The sequence below is a fragment of the Carettochelys insculpta genome, chromosome 6 (assembly GCF_033958435.1).
Source record: "Carettochelys insculpta isolate YL-2023 chromosome 6, ASM3395843v1, whole genome shotgun sequence".
Classification (NCBI taxonomy): domain Eukaryota; kingdom Metazoa; phylum Chordata; order Testudines; family Carettochelyidae; genus Carettochelys; species Carettochelys insculpta.
This window is the reverse complement of record NC_134142.1, coordinates 92,312,181-92,339,233: the sequence shown is the minus strand read 5'-3', so window position 1 is coordinate 92,339,233 and position 27,053 is coordinate 92,312,181. Positions and strand designations below refer to the sequence as shown.

Below are 27,053 nucleotides of genomic sequence, written 5' to 3'. Positions count from 1 at the left end.
ACTCAGCTCCTGTACATAGTTTCCAGTACTCTGTCTTCCCATGTTCCCTCGTGCAAGGGCCAAATACAATGTGATCCTCCTGAATCTCTTTTAAAGTCTGACAGGATAATTTGTTACTTTTGGCTCATATTCATTCACTAAAGAAACAAGAAGGATTTTAAGTAGCGTTAGGCTGATGATGACATGGTGATTGGCTTCAGATCTGGGTAATATTTAGGTTTGAGCCTGAAGTCCATTTTCAAGGCTAAGTCAGAGAACACCTTCGGGTTTGTTTTGACATTGCCCCAAAACATTCTTGAGAGATTTCAGCTCAAATTAGTGGAGGACTTCTACCTTCTTGAACGATGGCTGTGTTTGATCAAAATCAAAATCAAAACCAAAAGACAGGCACTGTCCAGTTTGGAATATGAAGAGAAACCAAAACTATAGTGGCAGGGATATGAAGACAAATCATTAATTCCACTTTGAAATATCAGGGTTCCAGTTATGCACTATTGCTAACTGTAATTCAAAATAACACGATGAGATACTCATATTTATATCTGAAGTTTTGCTGTCATCCATTTAACTGCAATTGAATATTTTCAATAACTGCTTCCACTGCTGCTTTTTTAGATTCATCGTTCGAGGGGGTGACTGATAAACCAATCTTAGACTGTTGTGCCTGTGGAACTGCTAAATACAGGCTAACATTTTATGGAAACTGGTCAGAGAAGACACACCCAAAAGATTATCCACGTGAGTATTATGATGGTGATGATGGTTGTTATTATTATTACAGTAGAACCTAGAAGCTAAAGTACGGAACGTGGGGATTTTTGGTGATAGGTGTAATATGAACCTGAAGAACTGCCTACATTATACTGAATATCTGTAGCATAGCCAGCCCCAAGTGTCCAAAAATCTTGAGTCATGCCTCCAAAACTCAAGAGGTTGGTTTAAAAATAAAGATTTTTAAAAAATAAAAATGGAGTTTTTTTAATGAGCCTCAGATAATTACAGAAGTCTTAGTGCTGAGTTTTTTTTTTAAAGAAAAAAACAGGAAACATCACAAGATTCAGTATCAAATCTTAAGTTTGCAGCAATACACATGACAAATGCAATGACTATATGGAAAGACTCCCATTGACTTCAGTTGGCACCAAATGAAACTTGGTTGTACATGTAAAGTATCCTTTATGTTGTCTTCTTTCTTTCATGTCTTCAGCTGGATAAATGTAAACTCTTGCATCAAAGTATTGCAAAATTTGTAATTTACAGAATTGTTGATTTTATGGCCATAAACACAAATAGCTGCTGGAGATTAAATCTATAAAACATGCATAGAAAATGGGGATTTTTATTTGTTTGCTTATTGTTCTTCTTTAGTTCACCTCCTGCTTTGTCTTTTCCACCATTCATTTGATCTTTAAATATGGTATTCATTATCATAGACAATAAAGACAGGTAAGAGGATGAGGGAAGCAAGTCATATATTCATTTGGTCTTTAACCTTTGATAATGTTGTCTAGTGCATGATCTTTATTAAAACTTTTGTGTGTAGTTTTTCTTTTTAATATCAGTCTCACCCAGAGTGCTGAATTTTCAACATGTGGTCAAAGATTTGTCTGCATATAAATTGTTGTCTGATACTAATTACACTGATTCTGTTCCAAGTTTTGCTTTTTTAAGTCGAATATAGAATAGTTCAGATAAAGCATTGTACTGGTTAGTAAAAGTTTCCAATGATATAGTAAAACTTGTTTGACTTACTGGTTAGGCAACAGGACACAGAACGAGGAACAAGCCACAGTCCCAGTATTCACAGTGATACTCTTCTGGGATATTACATGATTTCTGTACCTGCTCAATGGTATCCATACAAAATAAAATTCACTGTATGCATAGATTTGGCTGGTATGACAGAAGCATGTTGAAATAGATGAATCAAGTTTACACTTCAGTGGTATGTGTCTTAAAATAACCATGCTTTCCTGCTTATTAGAACATGAGACTGGCCATAGAGGGTCCGAACTATGGTTCTAGTCCAGTATGATGTTTTCTGGCAGTGGCCAATGCCAAGTGCTTTAGAGGGCATGAATGGATCAGGGCAATTAGCAAATGATGTACATGCGCTGTGGTCCAGTACCACCTTCTGGCAGTCAGAGCTTTTAGGGACACCCAATGCTGGGGTTGCATCCCTGACCATACTGGCAAATAATTGTTCTCTGTGAAGTTATCTAATTCTCGTTTGAGCCCCTTCGTAGATTAGACCTTCACAACATCCCCTGCAACAAGTTCCATATGTTAACTATGCTTTGTGTGAAATACTTCCTTATGTTTCTTTTAAGCCTGCTCTCTATTAATTAAACTGGTGATCGCTGGTCCTTGTGTTAAGTGAATGGGGTAAATAACACTTCTTTGTTCACTTTTCTCCATACCAGTCATTAGTTTATAGACCTCTATTGTCTCCCCTCCCGCTTAGTTGTCTCTTTCCAAGCAGAACAGTCAGTCTTTTTAAATTCTTTGTATGGAAGCTCTTACATACCCTTAATCATTTTTGTTGCCTTTTCTGTACTTTTTCCAGTTGCAATATATCTTTTGATTTTACGTAAGGCAACTAGAACTGCACACAGTATTCAAGAGTGTGTAATTTGGGGATTTATAGTAGCATTAAGAAGTTCTCTCTTTCCTAATGGTTCGGAACATCATTGCTTTTTTTGACTGCAGCTGCACAGGGAGCCCATAGAGAACTGTCCACAATAATTCTGAGATCTCTTTCTTGAACAGTAACAGCTAATTTACATTCATAATTTTGTATGTATAGTTGGGATTATGTTTTCCAACATGCATTACTTTGCATTTATCAACAGCGAATTTCATCTACCATTTTGTTGCACAATCATCCAGTTTTGTGAGATCTCTTTGCAACCCTTGGGGTGTGTCTACACGGGCACAGATCTTCAAAATAGCCATGCTAATGGCCATTTTGAAGATTACTAATGAGGTGCTGAATTGAATGTTCAGCACATCGTTAGCATTAGGACACTTTGGGATAAGGAGATTTCAAAAGGTGCGGGGTCCTTTCGAAAAGGACCCCCATGTAGCCGCACCAAGCCTCAAGCTTTCGAAAGCGGGGCTTTCGAAGTGCTGCGGACGGAAACGTCCTAATGCTACTTAGGTGCTGAATATTCAGTTCAGAGCCTCATTAGTAATCTTCGAAATATGGCTATTTCAAAGATTTGTGCCCGTGTAGACACAGCCTCTGTGTTCTGCTTTGGACTTTAGTAATTTTGTATTTCTGCACACTTTGCCACCTCATTCTTTACCAATTTTCCAGATAATTTATTACTATTTATCTCTCTTCATACTGAACGTTGACCATTTATTCCTACCTTTGTTGCCTATCTTTTAATCAGTTACTTATCCATAAGAGGACCTTCCCTCTGATATCATGACTGCTTACTTTGCTTGTAAGCCTTTGATGTGGGCCAAGTACACTATGTCCACTAGATCACAATTCTCAACAAGGGGTATGCATACTCCTAGGCTATGACTACATGGCGTGCTGCTGCCAGGAGCGTAATGCAAATGAGGCCAAAATTTTGAGGAGTAAAGGCACTTCGAAGTAGTGCAGGCACTTCAAAGTACATGTGGCTACACAGCAAGCCAGCACTTCAAAGTTTGAGACTTCAAAGTTGCTGCGGGAAAGAATTTGCCTAATGAAGTGCTACATATGAATCGTAGCACTTCATTAGTACTCTCCCATCACCCTGATTAACATGCCCCCTTCGAAGAAGGGGACTAGTGTAGACATAGCCTAATTGTGTCCATTATTATCCAGATTATTGCCCAATATTATCCATTATTATTATCTAAATTTTATCTCTGCATCCCATCCTGAAGTGACAGTCAGTAAGGGAATAATTGAAATCTCCCTTTATTAGTGGTTTTCTGGTTTTGAAGATTGAGCTACTTGAGCCTTTCACAATCACCATCCAAATCCTGATCAGATGTCCAGTGATATAATCCTACTGCTTTTCTTTTATTATTCAACATAGTGTTTCTAGCTGTAGAGTTTCTATGGTTTCATCAGTTTAAGAGTTTTACCGTATTTGACTCTATGGGTGAAGTTAACTTTGAAGTTAGGCACTACTTTGAAGTAGCCAGCAGAGAGTCTACACACATTTTCCCTTACTTTGAAGTTAACTTTGAATTAGGGAGCCCAACTTCAAAGTCCTTACTCCATTCCCAGGAATGGAGGAGTGCCCTACTTCAAAGTTTAACTTTGAAGTAGGGTGTGTGTAGATGCGCAACTTCGAAGTTGCTTACTTCAAAGTTGTAGTTCGAAGCAACTTTGAAGTTATTTTTGTAGTGTAGACACAACCTATGTGTTTTTTCACAAGTAGACATCCTCCCCTGCCAATGTGAGCTACTCTTAATGTATATATATTATGTACCCTGGTATTACTGTGCCCCACTGATTATCATCATTCCATGACATTTCTGTGATACCTATTATATCAATTTACTCCTTCAGTTTTTTACTTACTTTTCTGTATCTTCACTTACTTCTTCTCCTCTTCCTTCTTGTAGAGAGATTGTGGTTTATTAGTCTTCCTCCATGATTCTCAGACAGTAAAACTTCCATTAGCCAGTTTAAAATGGCCTGACTATGCTTCAGTCTATCCTTTATGGATCATTAAACATATGCTCTGGGTAGACCTGGAAGAATATAAGCAAATAAATTGATAAAGCATATCTATGAATGTACGTTAGAATTGTAAAATGAAATAATTTTTCTGTGTTCATGCATCATTTTACTCATATATTTGTGCAATCTACTTGTTCTATCCATGGAAAGCAAATTTCAATGATGAATGGGTGAAAATTAACAGAAACCCAGTTCTGAGCTGAAATGCAATCTCCTTCTGTCATGTGACTTATTACAAAACAACTCACAGTGGCTACGTCTACACGTGCCCCAAACTTCGAAATGGCCATGCAAATGGCCATTTCGAAGTTTACTAATGAAGCGCTGAAATGCATATTCAGCGCTTCGTTAGCATGCGGGCGGCAGCCGCGCTTCGAAATTGACGCTCCTTGCCACCGCGCGGCGCGTCCAGACGGGGCTCCTTTTTGAAAGGACGCCGCCTACTTCGAAGTCCCCTTATTCCCATAATTATTCCCATAATAAGGGGAATTCGAAGTAGGCTGCGTCCTTTCAAAAAGGAGCCCCGTCTGGACGCGCCGCGCGGCGGCAAGGAGCGTCAATTTCGAAGCGCGGCTGCCGCCCGCATGCTAATGAAGCACTGAATATGCATTTCAGCGCTTCATTAGTAAACTTCGAAATGGCCATTTGCATGGCCATTTCGAAGTTTGGGGCACGTGTAGACACGGCCATTGAGTGACTGGGTAGCTCAGAATCTGACTACCCATGGAAAATAAATATTTATTTAATAGTTTCAATAACAAATGTGAGCTTATTTGCACAGAGATATTCTAGGAGAAGAAAAAGGGAGGTTGTTTTTTATTGCAATGGATTTATCAGTGTGGTTTTCAACACACAAAAGTAGGACAAATTCAAATGCAAGAGCTTGCTGAAAGTCTTCCTCCATTGATAATGTAAAATAAATCAATGTTTATATGATTTGATAAAAGAGGGCTGTTTTCATATAATTACTCCCATTGCTCCTTTATTCTTTTAAATTAGAACAGTGGATGTAGACATATAGTTATTTACAATTTAGAAGTTCAGAATTTGGTGCCGTATCAGTCAAGTGTACACAACCACATGAGGTTCAAACTAATTATTGAAAAGGAAGCACGTAATAAAAGGATGAAATGGTGTTACATTTAATGATTGTAAAACAAAATAAAGCTACCACCAGTATTTGTTTCTACATATCGATAGAATCTCCCATCACTAACACATAATTAGGAAAGTCTCATTATGGAAGCACTACTGGAAGTCTTTTGCATCAAGTCTTTCACACTGAAATCAGAGGAACTTTTGACATTGAACCTTAGCAGAAAGTGGATCAGAGACAGGCAAAATAGCAACAATATCAAATGTAAAGCTAAAATTTCTGGAAGGCCATAAAAGTGTTTGTGTGCCACATGTAGAGGCATTAAAAATAAAAAACTTCTGTTTAAAATGTTGAAACCAAGCAGCTATTAAATTCAGATAAAACCCTTTTCATGGTTGACTGTGTTGAATCATTTTCTGTTTGTCATACCACTGAAGAAATGTTCACAAACATATTTCCAATCCTGTGGTTTCTATAAATATATTAGGGCTGTCCATCATGTTACATATCACCTTCCATTTTAATTGGAGAAGATTTTTCATATTGATCTCCCAAGGGAAATATTTTAAAATTACTGCTGCCTCCTATATATCCATTTACAGTAGGATGAGAATATTGTATTTCTCATTCTGTATGGTTCCAATACAGGGAGGAAAAAGTATCTCCCTTATCAAGAGCAAATTTAGCAAATTGAGTGTTTGGCGGTTTCTTTTTGGTTTTCTATGATAACTAAAATCTGAAAAAGCTAAAATTCCTCTTTGCCCTAATAACAGCAATATAGCTCATATTTCAACAATATACAAAAACACTTACATCTCTCATTCAAGGTTCCCTCTATTTTATTTGACAACTTTTATCTTAACAGATTCCAAGTCTTTAATGTTGACCTTTCTTTCCATTTGTATTCTTTACGGCTAACAAACAAGAACTGTAGAGAAACATTATTCCATTGTTACTTTTAAAATAAAATAAAATTCAGTCAAATCTCAAGCACTATTATAACGTAGTATATTCTTTCCTGGATGCAATGGACTTTCCTTGCAAAGCTCCATTTTATGTGCTTAGGTTTATTTCAAAAAATAGCTTATGCATCATAAAAGAGCTTCAGCAAGCAATATGACAAAGCCTTGAACTCAAGCAAAAATCACTTTCCAAGTCTAGAAGCACTTTACTATGTTAGACACACAATAAGAATGATTTAACTAGAGTTATACCATGAAGCTGAAGAACTTCTGTTTCATTATATTTTAAATTGTATTGTTATGTGTAGGAACCAACAGAGTGATGAATCCACACAACAGTGCTCAGTATGAAATCCCTGCATTATGCTCTTTTTGGGTGTGTTTTTCTGATGGCATTAGTTGACTCTAGAGCAGAGCTAAGAATGACAATATGTTTCTCTCCCTGTATGGTATCAATCTGGGTCAGAAAAAAATCTATTTTATGAGCAAATTTAGAAAAAAGGAGTTGATTGGTGATTTAGAAAAAGGAGTGTTTATTTGTTTGTTTGTTTGTTTAAGAAGAGTAAAAAGAACCCCAAATGAACACTTTTTAAGTGTTTTTGCTCTCTGGAGTATCAGAGCAAATAGAAGATTTTAATTAAGGTCTTGTTAGACTTGTGAATGAGGACAAATTTAAGAACACAAAAATAGCAAGTACATTTCTCAGACACATTTTCACCAGGTATCACAACTCTTTATAAAAATATTTCTGGAAGCCAAAAGCTGTATCTATTATATTTGGCTTGTTGAAATTGAACCAGGAAATTTCCTCTTATATTTTGTTGTCTCAAATGGCTAGTGCTGAGAGTTGTCCAGTGTCTTATAAACATTCAGCATCATTTGTGCTTTTATCCAAATGTTATGGAATACGGAGAACATCTGTGAAAAAATAATTTCACCTGTTCCACCTACAGGCACATTGTAGACATTGTGTGAGGACATTTCTAAAAGACATTTGCAGATAGATAGAGCTGCCTATATATCTGGCTAAATGTCTGCATTTTTGCTTGTAATTGGGGAACTGGACACGCAGTTGAGAAGAGAGTTGCATCCATGGATGGTTGCTTATATTCCACTGGCCTTCTTAATTGTTTTGAAGCCACTTTAGTGAGCAATGGGAAATTTCTCCATTCACGTCTGGCCTCTATTAATGGGTGACTCAGTGGGAGACCATTCCATCCTGACAAGGTGAGCTTCTTTTCTTTTTTAGAGAATCCACCAGCAGGATAAGAGCAGGTTGGAGAATTAAAGTAAGGTAGCCATTTCCATGAGGGTGAAAGATCCATGAAGGTGAGGTGGAGAGTACAAAATGTCTTGTGGATTTCCAAGAAGCTTAGAGCAGGAAGTGTTTTAAATTCTGCCCTGTAGGTCTTCATTTGCATATGTAGCTGGGACAGCTGCTTCCCTTCAATAGATACCTTTTAGTTGGGAAGAGACTTGAGTGATACAATGCCTCAGGAGACTTCAGTTGCAAGGGCATAATGTCTTTTAGTCTTTGTCATGGCATGTAAGGGAGAGACTCTTTGGAAGACCTGGGTCACTAATGTGAAGTGTATATATCAACCTTACTGGCCATGCCAGGTAATATTTTCAGGAATACAGGCATAGACAGCGGTGAATACAAAGTTGATAACTATAAAGATATCAACATTTGCCCATGATTATGGATGTCCATACTTTAATCCTCTGAATGCTCATCCATGATAGACAAAGTTGGATAACACTATCGATTCACAAATGGCCCCATTGGGCATTCAGTTCAACATAAATGAAAATCAGTGTCAAGAAAGTGATGTGGCTGTTTGGTATGAATCTGATTTTAACATGCTGGAAGTCTCCCACTCTAAATGTGGATCTGAGAGAGTATGTTTCCATTGTAGAAGAGTCAAAGAGTGGAATTAATTGCTATGCAGATTGCACTACTTTGCTCAGTAAAGGTCTGGAGCTTGAGTTGAGCAATTCTTCATTTCGGCAAATTTGTGCCTGGTGGGAACAGATGTGGAATCTTCTATATTTGAATCCTAGCTTGTGTCACTCACTGAGGTAATGGGGATGCAGAGAGAATTGCAAACTATAACCTGTGAGTTAGATCTTTGTCTCTAGTAAAGGCAAATGAGAGATTCAGAAACCATCATAGGAGCAGACTGACTGTCTCTGGTTGGCATGACAGACTGCCAGTTTCTCTTAGGGGAGTGTCTTTAGATCCTGGGTTAAGAAAACATTTCTATACCTTGACATCTCTCCAGCTATCACTCTGTCATTAATTTTCCACTGTATGGTAGATTAGTGAAAAGGTTGTAGTGGAAACAGCTCTAAAAACCTCTTAAGTCCTTAGACTCCCCGATTCCAGTAAACTTGCTTTTAGCCATGGCTGGTAGTATTGTTATATCAAACTCCTAGCAAAGGCTGAAGATCATGTGGCTATGCTGCCACTTAGTTATGTCGGTTGCCTTCAGTAATGGTGACTGCATTTATGCATTTACAGTATCTAGCAAAGGTCAGCGGAGTCCATCTTGCAATGCTCCATAGCTGTCATGATGAGATCTCAGGGAGTCTTTGCTCTAATTGATTCCTATGTTTATTGTATTTTCCCCAGTGTTTCTTCTAATGCCTTATTTTGAACTGCTGTTTATTTTTCTATTATTTCTAATCTTTTTTGCTAGTCTCATTATTTTCTCTTGTTTATTTCTGCTCCTTTTCCTCCCCATTTGTTTTTCAGTTTCAGTGTTTCACCTTTAACTGCTTTAATTTGCATTCCTTTTGTTTACTTCATTACATATATTCATTTGTTTAACTCTACTCTTCCTTTTGCTGTTGCTCTGTGTTTGTAACTCTCTTCTTTCCAGAATCCCAAAGTAAATACTATCGGGGATTCCATTTTTTCATTCTTTCAATCTCTTTCCCACATACCCATCCAGCCAATGCTGTAATGTTTCCTTCCATTAATCTCTCTGCCTCCCATCCACATTCTCTGTCTGTGTACTTCAATACCTCATTTCTTACCTATTTGTGCACACATGCACATGCATGAATTCTATTTCTCCTTGTTGTATTTTATGGCCTAGCTAGCCGACTCAATTCTGAGTCTGTGACTGCCAAGTGTTGGATTTCATGGTACATCGTCTGTCTTTTTCACATTGGCTACGTCTACACTAGCCCAAATCTTTGAAATGACCATGCAAATGGCCATTTCGAAGATTACTAATGAGCTGCTGAAATACCTATTAAGTACCTCATTAGCATACTGGCGGCCACGGCACTTTGAAATTGTCGTGGCTTGCTGCCGTGCAGCTCGTCTAGATAGGGCTCCTTTTCAAGCGGACCCTGTCAACTTTGAAATCCCCTTATTCCTATCAGCAGAGATAGGAATAAGGGGATTTCAGAGTTGATGGGGTCCTTTTGAAAAGGAGTTCTGTCTGAACGAGCAGCAATTTCAAAGTGCCGTGACCGCTGGCATGCTAATGAGGCACTGAATACGTATTTCAGTGCCTCATTATTGATCTTCGAAATGGTTGGGCTAGTGTAGACATGGCCAGTGTTTAAAAAATTGTAATATTGCTTTCTTAGTGGTGCCCCATTTGCTTGGTATTTTAGTGCAAACATTGCCACTTTTAGGTGCCTGAGTTTGTCACTTCACAATCTCCCTATTAACATTACACTCTTTGTACTGTCAGAAGAGATGATTAGCCATTTCTTTGACCTTGCATGTCTCACACTGCCCATCTTTGTGTACATTAATTAAGGCCAAATTACTGCTTAGACTAAGTACTTGAAGTGAAGCGACCTCACTCTTTCCCTCAGGTTCTTGCAGTACATCAGCATTTTTGATTATAGGTCAGACGTCTTGAAATTTTTTCCTCCTGTTTTCTTTTATGCATGCTCCCTGCTGTTCCTTTCTCAGTTCATTTTAATTAGCCTTTTAAAATTCCTGTTAACTTAGGATCTCTTTTTTTCACTTTTACAATATTTTTGGTTACTTTGTCTGCCACCTCATTTCTTGCTCTCTTAGAATATTCTGGGATCCATGGTATTTCAATATTTACTCTCATCTGTGCCAGTGTTGTAGTTAGTAGCAATATTTCATTAATTATGTCATTTCTGCTATCCAAATTCCCATTTTTGATTGTCAACTGGGAATTGGACAAGATGACTACAGAAGTAGATTGTGCATTCAGTACAATGCCAAAATTATCACTACTAGTATGGCCATCAGATAGTTACAAAATTTCATAATCCTATGGATTTCTTTATCCCCACTCTCCTGATTTTCTTTTCTTTTGACTCATCCATAAATATTTGGCAGTGTTTCACCCATTTATCACAAATATATTGATTTGCTGTATTTAATACAGTGCACTCAACTTTTCCCCTTGTCATTTAACTCTTCCATTCCACATTTACATCGTGGCAGAAATTCCACCAATAATGTGTGTTCTCATGGCTATATATGCTAATTTCTTAACTGGTATTTCTTTTGGATTAATTCTTTTGTCTATACTTTTTAATCCTATTTATTAAGGTATTGGGTTTTCCTCATAAAAGCTTTGTACCTCTCTGCCTAATTCAAGTATCAGAGAGGTAGCCGTGTTAGTCTGGATCTGTAGAGCAACGAAGGGTCCTGTGGCACCTTATAGACTAACAGAAAAGTTTAGAGCATGAGCTTTCGTGAGTTAACTCACTTCTTCAGATGCAGTTAAGTGAGTTAACTCACGAAAGCTCATGCTCTAAACTTTTCTGTTAGTCTATAAGGTGCCACAGGACCCTTCGTTGCTCTGCCTAATTCAGTGAGCCCTGGTGCAGAATTGCTCTTTGTATTCCATTCATTGTCCTAGTCAGCTTGTATACCTCTGGTGTTTTAGCATTTTTATTTTCCCACAGAAATTTCTTTAGACTTTTTTTTCCTTTTAGTAGCCCTTTATGTAATTGCATAGCTTATTTTTTATTTCATTAAGTCCTCAACATTCACTGTGTTATTTTCTATTTGTAACTTTTCAGGGTTGTATCTTGGTCAATTGTTTAGCTGATATACAACTTCCGTATGCTGCACCATTTCTTGCACCGCAGTTGCTATGCTTTGATTTTGTCCCTTCCACACAATTGTTATAGGAGTGTTCCCCTCCACATGTACTGCTTCTAATTTTCTCTTTAAATATCTTGGCAAGATTTCCAAACATTTGACATATGTAGTACCTCACCAAGGGTGGGAAATACAGTTTGGTTTAAAAATGTTAAATCCCTTTGTTACCCTATCTGGAAGGATTTCTCTCTTAAATGCAACAAGCACTGCTTTCTTTGATGGCTTTCTTCCTCACTCTTGTTTATGAGCAGCTTATCATCCCCTGTGCCTTACTTTACTTTATCTTCTGTCATTTTGATTGGCACCCCGTTTATAAACTCCTCTTGTCTCCATCAATTACTTAGGCAGTTGCTGGCTTACTTTCAGTTTTCCTGGTGTTTTAATATCTAATACTTGCCCGACTTGATCCTTACTTTTACATTCAATTAATAGAACTCCTTGTAGCTTGCTGGCTCTTTTTTTTCCTTCTGTCTGCTCCACCAATTCACAGGGTTTATCTCACCTGTTTCCACATCCTTGACTAGTGATTTCATTATTGTAACAGTTTGATTTCATTACTGTAACATTCCTGTCTTTCTGGCTGCTGTTCTTTCTTTTAACCTGAGCAAGTCCCACACTTCACCTTTTAGTAGCCTGTGACCAGTTGTCCCCTCTGTTACCCTTATATTTAAAACAAACAAGGCAGATAAATGAACGTGGATTTGAAACTTGCTTCTTTGCCCCATTCTTACAGCTCTGTAAACACAAAGAATGCGTTTAATGAAACTGGTGGTAACCAAAAAAAGCAAACATGCAAAAGCACAGAGAGAACAAGTAGAACAAGTGTGAGTGCATAAAAGTGTTCCTCTTTATCATGATTTCACATGAAAAAGTTTCAGCTCACTGAGAAGAAGGTGCTAGAGAGCAGAGGTAAATGGTTCCAAGTTGTTATCTAGTGTAATTACTTCCTATAAAATATTCAGAAGACCATACCTTTTTCAGCTGGTAAGGTTTTCCCTCAACTGGATAGCTTTAACAAGATGTTCCTCTTTAGCTTCAGTTTTCAGAGGCAAATTCCATTATCTGTTTGCCCCACACTTCATTGTCTAACTCCCACTCTAATTTTGCCATTTTCTTACCTATTTACCCACATTTTTAAACAGATTTCAGAAGAAACCTGTCCAAGAGTCTGCACTCTCTAGATTTAATTGTATTATACTTGTATATCTCTGTAACAAAGTGGTGTGCCCTGAGGCTGGAGAGCCTGGGACTAATCCAAGCCTGATACAGAATGTTCTCCACCTGAGGGGAAAATCAGGCAATTCCCTACAAGAACAGATGGTGACTGCAACAAATGGGGGATATTTGCTTGCTGGTCGCTTTTGCCCCTGGGGATGAGGAGCATAGGCCCAGGTTTGAAAACTGAATAAGCACTGCAGTTGGCCTTAATCAGCAAGGCAGACCCCAGAAGGATGCTCATGAGCCTCCTGACTCAAGGAAAGAAAGTCTGTGTGATTTAGCAGCCCAGAATTAAGGCTACAGAGCTGCTGACTGAAGGAGGGGAAATCTCCTCCTCTCAAAAGATTGCACAATCCCAGGAGGAGGGCTGAGGAATTCCTGATTCAAGGGAAACAAACATTGTGCTAGAGGGTTGAAGGGAAAGTTTCTCTTGGTGTAAGAGACTTAATAAATAAAGCCCCACAGAACAAGGAAACTTAGTTTTAAAGTATTCTGACCTAGGGGAGAGCCAACAGAGGGAGCAGAAGTACAACATACTTCAGGGCCATGCTGGGCCACAAGTGGCTGCTTGAAATGGTGCCAGTCATGTGGCCTGAAGGAGCTTAAGTCAAGGAGAATACATTTTGAATATTTGTTTTTGTTTAGCTTAATTAAAAATTGCTGATGGGGGCGGCTATGTTTACCAAGTGGGAATGTTGAAGGAAAGGCTGGTACTAGTTGATCAGCGTTGGCAGGTGTGACTGTCCAGCTGGGAAAAGTGTTTATTTCTACACTTATGTATTTCATTGCTAAATAAATATTAGGGGCTTTCAGCTCTCTTGTTATGGAGAAATAGAGTGTTCTTCTTTTCTCATTAAGGCGACATGAACTGTGGGTTTATTGGGCACTGAAAACATGCAATAAGCCTCAGGAGAGATGCTCCATACTTGACAGGATTGGACACTTGAGGCAGAATTTCACTATTATAGGAGACAGCATAATATGCTCTGGCCCAGAGAGGGAAGCAGGCCTGTCTTCACCTTCTGCAGTATCTCTTAACAGTGTGAAAGTCATTGTGCCTATCCCTTCCTAACCAATTATGTTTTATTATTATTATTATTTAAAGGACGAGCTAATCATTGGTCAGCAATCATTGGTGGCTCTCACTCCAAGAATTATGTTCTGTGGGAATATGGAGGCTATGCTAGTGAAGGTGTTAAACAAGTTGCAGAGTTGGGGTCCCCCGTAAAAATGGAAGAAGAAATTCGACAACAGGTAAGCATAATAAAAATAATGGTCTATTTTTAAGAATATCTTAGCTTTCACGTTGAATGGTGTTGCTTGATGTGTACAGCAATGTCATTGCTTTGGCTAGCTTTTTAACTGGTTCAACTAGGGTGGTGTTCTGGTGGTACTTTAATATTTGTCTGTGTAAGAATATTTGTATGAAGCTAATAAGAAGGTTGTCTGAAGATGGAAAGTTTTCATTGTTTCTAAAGTTATTGACATAGGCCAAGCTCCTAAAAAGTGGAAACATGAGCTACAAAAATAAAATTACAAGTGTCACCGTAAATTGTCTCACTGAAAATTAATCTGGTAAAAGGAACATGTTGAAGATTGCTATTCTAGTTAGACAATGAGCGTGCCCTGTGCCTATTGTACCTTCAGATTTTCACTTTGTATTTCATGAATATTTTTAGCTTAGTCTAGTGGGCAAAGCATATGCAGTGTCTGTAACTTCTCAAACTGTTCAAGTTAAAAATATTGTTTCAGCAGATCAGAAGAGCACTTGTAATTGCTAGCATCTTTGCAGTGTTGCACTAAAAAACCTGATCCGACAGGCCACTGGCATCGTTACAGGCAGAGCTTTAACTATACGTCATTTAGTTTCAATTATCTGTAATGGAGTCTGCTTCTGGAAATGGTTTTTAAACAGTTTATATTTAACTACAGGTTGAATTTCTCTAATCTGGAACTCTCTCATCTGGTACCATCTGTCATCCAGCATGATTTTAGTTAGCTGGATGACCACTTATTGTGGCTGTGGCCAAGTTTCCCATGGTGCCATAAAGTTTGTTTTCAACCACCAGTCCTTGTTATCAGTGTTCTGTGCTGTTATTTAGCTGCAATTCACCCCAAATGTCTTCGCAGAGCCCAGTAACCAGTGAAAGTTTTGGTAATGCTGCTAGACAATATTGACCTCCTGTGGTTCAGCAAATTCTGTCATCTGGCGCTGGTCTGGTCCTGAAGGTGCCAGAAGACAGACGTGCAGCCTGTAGCGGGTGTACCCAGTATTGATCAGGGCCTTAGCTCAATTAAGGTTTTAGCTGAATTAAGGGTGCCTCCTCCCCTTCTATTACTTGGGAAAACCTTTTCAAGATGAGCCTCCTGGCCTGAACTGCCCACAGGTGTCTAATCAGCCTGCTCTTACAAGCAAGCTCTTAATGAGTCTCAGGTGCCTTCTATACAGGAATCAGAAAACAACTCACTCAACTCCCTGGCTACAGTTACACCAGTGAGTTTTGCTGGCAAAACCACGGTTTTGTTGACAATATTGGTGGACCATCCGCACACAAAATGGGATTTGTGGGCAGTAACTCAACAAAACCCAGCACATTCACCAACAACCTTCTGCCTCTCCCAGATGAGGAAGAGTGCTTTTTGTTGACAGGTTCTATTGACAAAAAAGCTGTGTGGCTGTTCTGGGGGACCTTCTCTTAACAGATAGGGCATACAGAACAATGAGATGCTCTGTCTACTGTGCTCCCTGTCTACTGTGCCTGTTTTGTTGAGAGACCGGCCGGACAGTCCAACCATTCTGTTGACAGAGCTGAGCGCTCTTCCAATTGGCTTTTGTGTGTGGATGCAGTCTGTTGACAGTTTTGTCAAGAAATCTCTTATGACAGAGGCTTCTGTTGACAGATCACTGTAGTGTAACCGTAGTCCTGTGTATCGACCCTCCATTAGGACCTTTCAGCCCACTGCCTTGAGTCTACCACCATTGCTATAGAGAGGGCCGTAGCCATCTGATACTTTCTAGAAGTGATGGGTGTGTGGAAATTGGATTTGACTTTGAGGGTCCTTCATGCTCAGTATATGTTTGTGATAGGAACGCTTAAATATGCTGAACTACAGTGATCACACATACTGACTTTTAATGTCACTTTTAAGTATGAGTCAAATGAGCAGTTACAGGCCATTAAAAGCTGGGAAGTTTCCCAGGTTCAAGAAAAGAAAAGTAGATGGAGTTTACTAAGAGTTCAGTTAGTAACCGCTTTAAACTATAAAATGCAAGAAGAGGTTAAAAATTCTCCAGTGACACTTTTTTCCCAATGGAAAACTAGGATTTCAACTAAAGAGACTCTTTGAGAAGTGCCTGCTTTTTGGCAGAACATTTCAACTTACTGACAAACCAAACTCCTCTAAATTGAAAACTTTAGGCTGAAAACCAAATATTTCAATTTGGAAGTGCCACTTTTCTGCCTGGTAGGGCAAACTCCCAAACTAGATTGTGTCTCCCATGATGTACCATCACAGTTCAGCAAGAGGGGAGACCATGGTCTGCTGTCTGTGTGTGGGTGGGCAGCACAAGGGAGCAATGGACACTTTCATACCAGCTCTACTTAAGCATATTTTTAAATATGTTTATCAGAGTGAATAGTTAGATCTGGGGAATACCCCCTTTTATGTGTTGTTAGGCTTGAAAATATTAAGTGTGCACAGTGTACTTACTTGAGATCCAGCAAAATTCATAGCAAAAGTTTCAATACTTGAAAACAACAAATTGCTGCTATGGTTTACAGCATATGTCCAAGCCAAGCTTTTGTCGAATACAGTAACTAGACTGTTTCTCTATAGCTATTCCAAGAATAAAGAATTGCACTGGAAAGTCTTTGTATGTACTCAGGTTTAAAACTAGGAATACAGATACCTCATTGTCCATAAATGAAAAGTTGCATTTGGTATAACTTTATCTTTCTGGGATGATTAAAATCACATGCTGTTGGCTAAAGGTTAATGCCCTTTGAAATTAATTAAATGGCTCTTGATTACTTCATTATGTAAAGTCTTTGATTGCAATTGTTGATTGCAGTCTTATTCAAATGAATGCAATGATTTAGATTATTGCCATGGATCAGTTAATAGGTTCTACTAGTTAATTACTATTAATAAATTGTTAAGCATGTCTTGTGTACCTAAAATCTTGTTAAACAACAACATATTAACTGATGCAGTTTTGTTTTTCCATAGAATTCATAATGGCAAATGATGATGTAGTTATTTGTTTAATAAATCTTACCTTTACTCCTAAAAGTTACTTGATAAAATGATTAAACTGTAAGGCCCAGTCAAGCTTCAAATGAAGTCATTCCATTGAGTACAATGAGTTGGACCAGAATAGTTGTTCCATATCAACCCCCTAATAAAGAGTCCAGTTCCTCATGGAAGGATGGAAGAATTAGACCTGATTAGTTACCTGGCGTTAAACCCTAAATGGTGCGCTATTCACCAGCATCACTAGAATGTCTACTATTCACTGTGCTTAGGTGACATTTAGAAATGTCAGCCTCTTCTGACTATCATCACTTGTAGGGTAGAAAGAACTGTCTAGGGGTTCAACTTGATCTAACCGCTCCAAACTCTTTCACTTACATATATTTTATAACCAAGAACACAGGATTGAAATAAAAACAAAGAGTAGGCTTAAGATTTTTTTTCATCATGAACGTCAGGTAGGACACAAACCAAAAAAATGCCTGGGAAACATCAAACTGTGTTCTCGTATCATTTGGTTACTTCTGTAGGCTTTGCTAAAAAGTCTGGGGAGTGAAAAAAAGGAAGAAATCAAATACTAAGTTCACTTGCTCAGTAGTAAGTGAGAAATTTTTTTTTGTTTAAAGTGGCTTAAAGCATAGTTTCATAGGTTGCCTTTTGTATCTTTGATTTGAAAGAGAACAGCATGATTTTAATAGGACACTTGAATGCCTTACAAAATTTGCTTTTAACAAGCAAACAGTCCCTAGAGTCTCCTAACAGTCTAGATTGGATCATAAATCTTTGTTATTTTTACTATGAGGTCCACAGTAATTGTTTTTAATTGGCTAAGACTATTAGGAATTAGACCTCAAAATAGTAAGGGGTTTGTAGTATCTTTTATCTTTTCAACTGTGCAAAGTCCATTTCTGTCAAAGTGCATGTTTTATCAAAATCTACACATTCCTTTTATTTAGTACTTCATTTTACATTCACAGTATAATTGTGCATCTGTATTTGGTTAAGCAGATGAATCATTCCTTATTGGCTAGATAAATTTTAACATGATTAAACATTTAAAATCATTATATATGAAATAAATATGCATTTCCTTTTAACATGTCTGCCTTCAGTGAAATCACATACTTCCTTGTTCTTGTAGTATGGGAAATTGTAAATCTTGATGTGAGTTCTGCTTTTTCCTATTCAGTAATTATCACAATGATCGCTTTCATAGTCCTTGATTTAATTCAGCACATACACTACAAATTGATTTTTTTTTTTTTTTTTGTTAAGATGAGGTGAACAAAACTGAACACAGGTGAAAATGTACCATTGGTTACTATACTCACATAATCACACACAGCCTAAAATTGTAGTCATTTTTAGTCTCCACTGCACCTGGAATAGATCTGTCTTGAGCTCTTCAAAATAATACCCAGATTGTTATCCTGAGAGTTTAGACTGCTCAGAATGAAGTCTGCCCAAAGAAAAATTTAAATTGCTTTAATGATGCCTGTTAAATTTCATCTGACATCTCAGTCGAGATATAAGTCCCAAAAACTACTGAATTTTACATTAGGTTCCTATGGACAAAGAATGCAGAAATAATCTTTTAAAAGGAGCTGGAATACATTTCACTAAAGCTAAATAGTTGTCTCCATCCCTCTTCTCTAAGCTGAAAACCAAACACATCAGTGAATGAATTTAACAGAGAGACATATAAAAGAAAAAGCAATCACTTACTAGTGAGTGTGTTCTCACTGTATTTTTTTCTAACGAGCTCTGTGAGGATTGGTGTGCAAAGTAGGCCTGGATTTTACACGTTTCTTTTTCACCATTGAGTGGCTTGATTCTTCCAAAGAACACTGTATAAATGCAATGAAAAAGGAATATAGTGCAAAAGACTATATATAACTTGTATATGGTGGCAGGGAAGGGTGCATTCTGGCCATTTCTAAGGAAACTATTTAAATTACCAACATAACAGACCCACACAAAATAGCCTGAAAAGAGCTTTAATTTGTGCCTGTATAGTAGCTGAGACCGGTCCTTCACAGTCCTGTATCTGAACAATAGGAATACAGTGCATAGACCAAGCAAAGTTATGGCTTGGCCTAGGCAGTTTCAGGTAACTTTTGAGAGACTAAATATATTGCTGTGAGTTAGCAGTATTTTGAGATGGGTTGGTTGAAAGTGTAGAATGGGGATAGTGTACCAGCTCCTCCCACAAGCAGTTATTAGCTCCTTGCTTTACAAATTATGTGATGTTGAATTCGGATGACCACATTGCCCTATGGCAAATACGGGACACCAGCCTTCAGGAATGGGGGGCTGCTGTCCCATGTCAGCACTCTTTGGCAATGGGGCCTGTCCCATACTGAAGCACTAGGGATGGGGGGCTCCACAGCATGCCAGTTGGGAGGGAGCAGGGAACAGGACAGCTGACCCACGGTGGAACTCACCAGCAGCAGGTGCTGCCATCATGGAGTCCTGGGGAACGGGGCAGCCACCCCACAGAGGAGCTCCTTGAGCTGCTGCCTCAAGGCATGGGGCACTGGGGAAGTGGGCAGCTGCCCTGCAGCAGGGTTCCCAGGCAGTGGAGGCTGCTGCTCCAAGACACCAGGTGCTGAGGAACAGGAGCCCCGCAAAACACGGGACAGTTTGTCCATTTTCTTTAAAGAGTCGGGACACCTGTGAGACAGTTTAAATAAGGGACTGCCCCAGTAAAAGTGGGATGGATGCTGACCCTGTACTGAATTGGGCTAACTTTCCTGTGTCGATAAAGAAGGCTTGGCTTTGAAGTCCAGAGTTAGCTGAAGATAAAAAGGAGGGAGCAGCAAAAGTGGAGGAAAGGGGAGAGACTGTATGGAAATAGGAACAATCATGGAGGTGGTTTGTGGAGATGACAAGCAGCTTGAATTTTATATAGTAAAGACTAATTCAGTGAAGAAATTCCCTGCTTTTTTTTTAAAAAAAAACTTTGAGTGTTAAGTTCTCCAGTCTGTGCATATTAGCCCAGTATATGGAACCTATTCAATAATGTACAGTAAAGTCACAAGTTTCACAGAGGTTGGGTTCCTGCAATCTCTGTGTAACTCAAATTTCCGCACAAGTTGAGGGGAGACTGGAACCCCTGGTTCCCAGCTCCCCTGGACTTGCAGCAGCCGGGAAACTGACCAGCACATGGCTGCTTCCGTGCTCAGTTTCCTGGCTCTGCAAGTGGAGGGGAGCTAGGAGCCAGGCTTCCACCTGATTACTTGCTCCCCAAAGCTCCAGGGACCGGGAAACTGCTCCTGTCAGTGGCAGCAAGAGTCAATCTGCTGCCCCTGACAGGAATTAGGGGTTTCTCACTCCCTAGGTTTCCCACTCCTGTCAGGGATGACAGTCACATTAACCAAGACACACGCAACTTAGTTGTGAGTATCTCAAGGGTTTACTGTACTTTCCAGTAATGGCAATTATGGTTTGAAGGAATAACTGCTGTATACAAATATATACAATAATAGAAGCTTATGTGAAATCCATTAAAGTCAATGAAAACACTCCTACTGGAGCAGGACTATAGTACATGGATCAGTTCTGCAGTAACTGGGGACTGTGCATATCTAATGAATGCAGGCACTAAAACAGTGTGGGCTGTGAATACTGAAGTTGCCCAGAACTCAACCAGCCATCAAACCGCATGATTTTGTAATTACTATCTAGAGATAGCTAGGTATACAGTATGTATAATTAATTATATGTAATAGGAGAGCTTTCTAGCCTAGTCTCATGAATTTTTTGGTTGCTTGAACTTTCTTTTTTTCTAATGTGTCTGTTGAACTTGTGTTCTCTGAATAGTGAAGTCAGCCCTCTGTAGTAACAGTAAAAGTGTCATAAGCTTTATAACAAGCAGACTTGCCTTCTCTGATTCCTGGGCATTTCATGCAGTATCTTATTCCTGTAACGATGTAGGAGACCACTATCAAATTCTTTGTACTAGAGCCCAAACTGTCAACAGTGCAAGGGTAATGCACTTTGGAGCAATTCAGACTACCCAGGCACCATGATAATTAGCACTTACTCTCTTGTGGTACTGTTGCACATTTCCCAGGGAACAGAAGCACCAGCAGGGCTTGAGCAGAAGTCTCAAGATACCAGCGTGGTTACTGATTGCTCCATTTTTTGCAAAATCAATCAGCATTGTATTAAGGAAATTATGGGAACCTAAACTCGGTGGTGACTGAACTTTGAAAAAGCATTTTAAAATGGAAAACTGTGTGAGTGTGAGAGAGAGAGAGAGAGAGAGAGAAAGGTACTGCTCCATACCCTGCACTGTGGAAGGTTATTCTCTTGGAGGTTTCAGTGCTCCTCTTGCCATAGTATGAGTTGCTCACAAATATTAAAGAAGTAATCTTTACCCTTAAGGTAGGTCTACACAGCAAAGTTATTTTGAAACAATAGATGTTATTTTGAAATAACTAACCTAGTGGCTACACAAGGCAACCACTATTTCAACATAAATTTGAAATAATGCCTGTCTTATTTCAAAATTGGTAAACCTCATTTCAGAAGGAATAGTGCCTATTTCAAAACAGGTGCTGGTAAGGTAGGGAATAGAGCCTGTTTCAAAATAAACCATAGTGAGTCCAATGGTTTTTGTCTGAAATAGGTTCTAAGGCTGCATCTAGATTCACTCTGGCTGCCAGCAGCATGATGCAAATGAGGGCTCTAGAAATTGCAAGTGGACACTCATTTGCATATTCACGCAGTTGTTTCCATATTTGTGGCAGAAAACAAGCAGTATAGACGTAGTTCTGCTGACAAAAAAACCCTCTGTCGCCAGCCCCTTATCCCTGATTGTTGCCAGCCCATTATGCCTGGAAAATGAGGGGGGTTTTGGTGGCAGAACTAGGTCTACACTGCTTGTTTTCTGCTATACATATGCAAATGATTCATGTGAATGTGCAAATGAATGGCCATTTGCAATTTCGTGAGCCCTTATTTGCAGCACGCTCCCAGCAGCCGGACTGAATCTAGACACAGCATTGGTGTGTCTATACTAGGAACTAACTTCAAAGTTAACTTAGAAGATAGGTGCTACTTTGAGGTAGCCTGCAGCAAGTCTACACACGTTTTTCCTTACTTCAAAGTCCTTTCTCCATTCCCGGGAATGGAGTAGAGCCCTATTTCAAAGTTTAACTTCCAGATAGGGTGTGTAGACCTTCAAGCGTGAAGTTATTTTTGTATTGTAGACACGGCCCCTATGTGTTTAGACCATGTGTGTTGAAATAGCTAAGTGCTATTTTGAAATGCCTTTTTGTGTGTAGCCGTGTTGTTTGGAAATAAGGTATTTCAGAATAGCTGTTCTAGAAGAGTTAATTTCAGAAAAGCCTGCTGTGTAGACATAACAATAGGCTATGTCTAGATTGCTGACAGTTCTGTCGGGAGAGTTTTTTCCAAAATTTGGCCCATCCACACTGGGTCAGATGTTGGAAAAACCTCATCTGTTGAGACATCCTTTCTTCTTCATGGAACAAGGTGTACAGGGATGCTGACAGAATGCTCTTGAATGGCAGATCTCTACTGACAGATCTGTAGTCTGGATGCACACTCTGATGACAGAAGACTTTAGTCTAAATTTAGCCTTAGGGATTAATGATCATATCCCCATTTACACCTAACATAATCAGGCTCAGGAAGGAAAACAAAACATGTCGAATTTCTATTAATTTGGGGTGCTCAGGGCTTTTGACAGTACTTAACATTTTGTAGCATTCTATATGTCCAAAAGACAGTTCCTGTGGACTTGAGTCCAGAGTTGCAGAATTTCTCAATACCCACACTGCTACTGATCTGTCTCACAACAGATACTCAGGCAGTGAGGAATGTATGATGAGTGTGAACAGTGTATTTATATGACTTACCGGGCATTATGTAGAAACTCTGGCAGAAGCCTTAGCCTGGTGGCCTAGAGTTGCCAACCGTCCAAAATTGCCCTGGAGTTTCCAGAAATTCAAGATTGTCACATGATGAATACAGCCAACCAAAATTGGCAACCCCACAGCATCCTTTGTCTTCCTCACTCATTGCACATGTTCCAACTTCTATATAAATGATGCTGGGGTCCTATGGACAACGGGTTAACTTACGATGCAGCCCTGACTAACCTCGGAATACCTGTTAAATTCCCTGAATAAGTCAGAGGTTCTGTAGGGGAAAAGTAGTATACAATCATGAAATTAGTGATAAAGTAAGCCAAATAAAGTCTTCACTGGCACTCTGAACTCCAGCATTTCCTAACTTTTGAATGCTTGACTGTGCTACTTCAACATTCTTTGGTATAATTATTTTTATGTAATTTCCTAATTGTCCACAATTTCAATCATGTGGAATTAGTCAGCAACTTGGGATTCATCAGCAAAGTTTGTACCTCTGCTTCCATATCACAGTCACAGCAGGGCCAACAGCCATCCTGGGCCCCAAGACAAGATGTAAGGAGCAACTGCTCTGCACCTCCAGAAGGAGCAGGGCCTCAGCCAGCAGTGGGTGTAGCCTTGGGCAGTCAGCCCTTAGTGCCACCCAGACGGCAGTGCTGCCCCCCCCAACCCACTCCGTCCCTCAGAGCAGCACAGAGGGATGCTCTGGCACTCCAGCAGCAATTCAAAGGGGCCCAGCAGTGGTGGGAGCTCTGGGCCCCTTTGATTCTCCAGGCGCCAGGGCAGTTGCCCACCTTGCTACTACCTGTCCATGGGCCTGTGCAATCCTCTACCACTTGAACTACTGGAGTTACTGGTTACAGTAGAGGGCTGGACCAGCAATTAGAAGTGAATGAATGACAAGTTGCCTGTGGGTTTAACAAGCATTTGTTGATAGCAGAAGGGTGTAGAGGCTCAGCATTCCTGGATTCCATTCCAATTTATGGAGAAGACTGTGCCTACTGGTTATAGAACCTTCTTACCCTGTGCCGTAACTCAGCTGCTCTTATCCAGATCCTTCCCTTCTCCTGTCCACCGCTCCTCCTGACCTTGCTCTTCCTGCATCATCTCAACACACTTCTCACCCTTTGCATTCTAGTCAGGTTGGTTTTGATATTTTTTTCCCTCCTCCTGCCGTGGCTGACACAGTGGAAGTATTGAGAAAGGAGGAGGAGTTTCCTGTTCTCAGTTTCGTTGTCCTGCAATGAAAGTCTCACTAGAACAGGCACAGTGGAGATAACTACTCACAAGAATGGGGGAAACCAGATATTTTTTGGAGGCTTGGTTAAGTGTGCTGTTTTTCCACAGATGTGAGAAAAGGCACATTTCTCATTCAGAATGACCTCCTTGGCCAAATTTCAAGCCCACTTTACAAAGCAAGAGAATGCTAGAATTACATTCTTGCAAGGTAACAGAGAGAAGGCCGTGCTAGTCTAGATACTATCAAAACAAAAAAGCAGTCAAGTAGCACTTTAAAGAGTAACAGAATAATTTATTGGGTGATGAGCTTCCATCAGACAGACCCACTTCTTCAGATCATAGCCATACCAGGACAGACTAAATATTGAAGGCACAGAGAACCAAAAATAGTAATCAAGGTTGACAAATCAGAAAAATATTATCCAAACAGACATCATCTTTCTCTCCAAATGCAATCATCTTGATAATCTTTTTCTGATTTGTCAACCTTGATTACTATTTTTGGTTCTCTGTGCCTTAAATATTGAGTTTGTTCTGGTATGGCTATGATCTGAAGAAGTGGGTCTGTCCCACAAAAACTCATCACCTAATAAATTATTCTGTTACTCTTTAAAGTGCTACTGGACTGCTTTTTTATTCTTGCAAGTGTTTCCTTCCCACACACACACATAGAGGAAAGTGTTTCCATCATCCTTGTTTCATTCTAGCTTAAAATTGCGGGGGAAAGAAAATCTGCCTGAGGCAAACACCTGACATAAAAAATCAGCCCCAGTGGTTTGACAAAGTTATGAATAATGGGGGAAAAATAATGGAATTAATCAGATCATATTAGTTAAAGGCAGCAAGTAGAGTTGCCACTTCAAGTGGCAAAAATGCTGCCTTTGCCTACATTTGCCCTTACATTCTCAGATACCACCCTGTCCTGGGGACTCTCTCCCTATAATGGTTCTGGCAGAGGGCAACAGCTGTTCCTGGAGCTGCCTCAAGCACTGACCTCTCCAAGGAGGATGCAGTGCTGGTCAAATCTACACTGCTCCTGTACAGCAGTAACCCTTGCCAACAGTAACCATGTGGTGATGGCTGGATGCTGACCCTGTCCTGCTCCTTCATGAGCTGGGCTATCCCCTCTGCTTCCAGCCACTAAAGATCCAGAGTTCCCTCTGCCATGGTGGTGTTACCCTCAATGCCCCCTGCTACCACTGCTCTGGTTGGAGGAGCCAGAGGGAATGTGACTGACAAAACCCAGGATTTTTAATATCCTGGGAAAAATTGGAAAACTCTCTGATTTTTCTCAAACAGCTTCTTAAAAACAATAAAAAAGCTTGTGTGAGTGGCAAACCTAGGCCGTAAAAGCCCTGCCTATAATACACATACACACACATATATGATATCTGTGTAAGGCTCCTAATTATCTTCCCCAAGCTTCTCCCAACCTTCTTCCCTCTCACACCCCACATACAACATTGTGGCTGTCTCCTTTGCATTTGACTAAAGCAGTGTAATTCTCTCTGGTCCAGAGGGAAGCTTCCTCTGTTGGGGGCTTTAGTCCTTAGTCTGAGATCGCACAGAGGGAAGGTGCAAACCATACACTGTCCAGAGTTCTGGGCCCACAGGCAAACACACAAAAAGAATTGGGGCTCTTGTCCTTGCAGGTGAGGGTCTCTGCAGAGTCTCTGTAACAAGGCCCTACAATAGGGCTGACAGCGTGTTGGAGTGCAGGGCCCTCGCCCTTGGGAAGGGCTGGGCAGTGGCAGGCTGTAGCCTAACCCTGCCAGCAGAGACAACCAGAAAATGAACACAGTCAACTGGGATTTGGGTATGGGGAGGAAAGCCCACTCAGTCTAGGGCTCAGAAAGGAATTTATGCTTGCAGCAGACAGTCTAGGATGCTAGCAAGGGGGTTTCTGGAGCACCAGGCCCCAGGAGGGGAGTCAGCCACCCATGGGCTCCTAGAAGTATATGGCCAATGGTAGAGCAGGTGACACCTTTTCTGGGTCTATCTTCTCCAGGAGCAAGGTGCAGCTGGGCACAGATTCAATTCCTGAGTATTGCAGCAACACGGAGGCTTCCATCTCCTCTGCCAGCCATGGCCCAAATGAGGGGCCTTCCTTTAAATATACTTCCTGTCTACCCTGGTACTTCTGGCAAGCGGGGCAGGGCAGGTTTGGCTCCTCCCATCAAGCAAAGTGTAGTGTTCCCTTACTCTCCGATCCGGAGGAGACCACTCTGCCTCACCGCAGAAAGCATCTTCCTCCGGGCACCAGGAAGGTCTTACTGAGAGCACAGGAGAGAAGATCTGCCGTTAGTTCAGGTTCTGGGTGCATGGCCCAGATTATCTATAACACCAGAGAGCTGTAATTGCAGGGAAAGTCCAGTTCAGCCCTAGGCTGGAGCATGCTCATTACAGAGAGAGTTTGGTGAACATAGCTGATAAAATTTACTGAGCACAAAATTGAGTCTATGAACTGCAATTTTCAAAGGTATATAAATTGCCCAATTTGAGCAGATGTTCAAGACACATCCGTGACAGAGAGGCCACCTCTTGCCAAATTTCAAATCAGTGCTTCAAACCATCA

General features: G+C 40.0%; 1 protein-coding gene across 1 annotated transcript in view; it reads left to right on the top strand.

Annotated features, from left to right (window-relative positions):
- The window catches only part of SPON1 (spondin 1), a 361,777-nt gene that overhangs the window by 118,405 nt on the left and 216,319 nt on the right, over positions 1-27,053 (top strand). The window contains exons 5-6 of the mRNA XM_074997622.1: positions 616-738; positions 14,191-14,339. Of these exons, the coding sequence (XP_074853723.1) occupies positions 616-738; positions 14,191-14,339 (272 nt within the window). The remainder of the gene's footprint in view (positions 1-615; positions 739-14,190; positions 14,340-27,053) is intronic.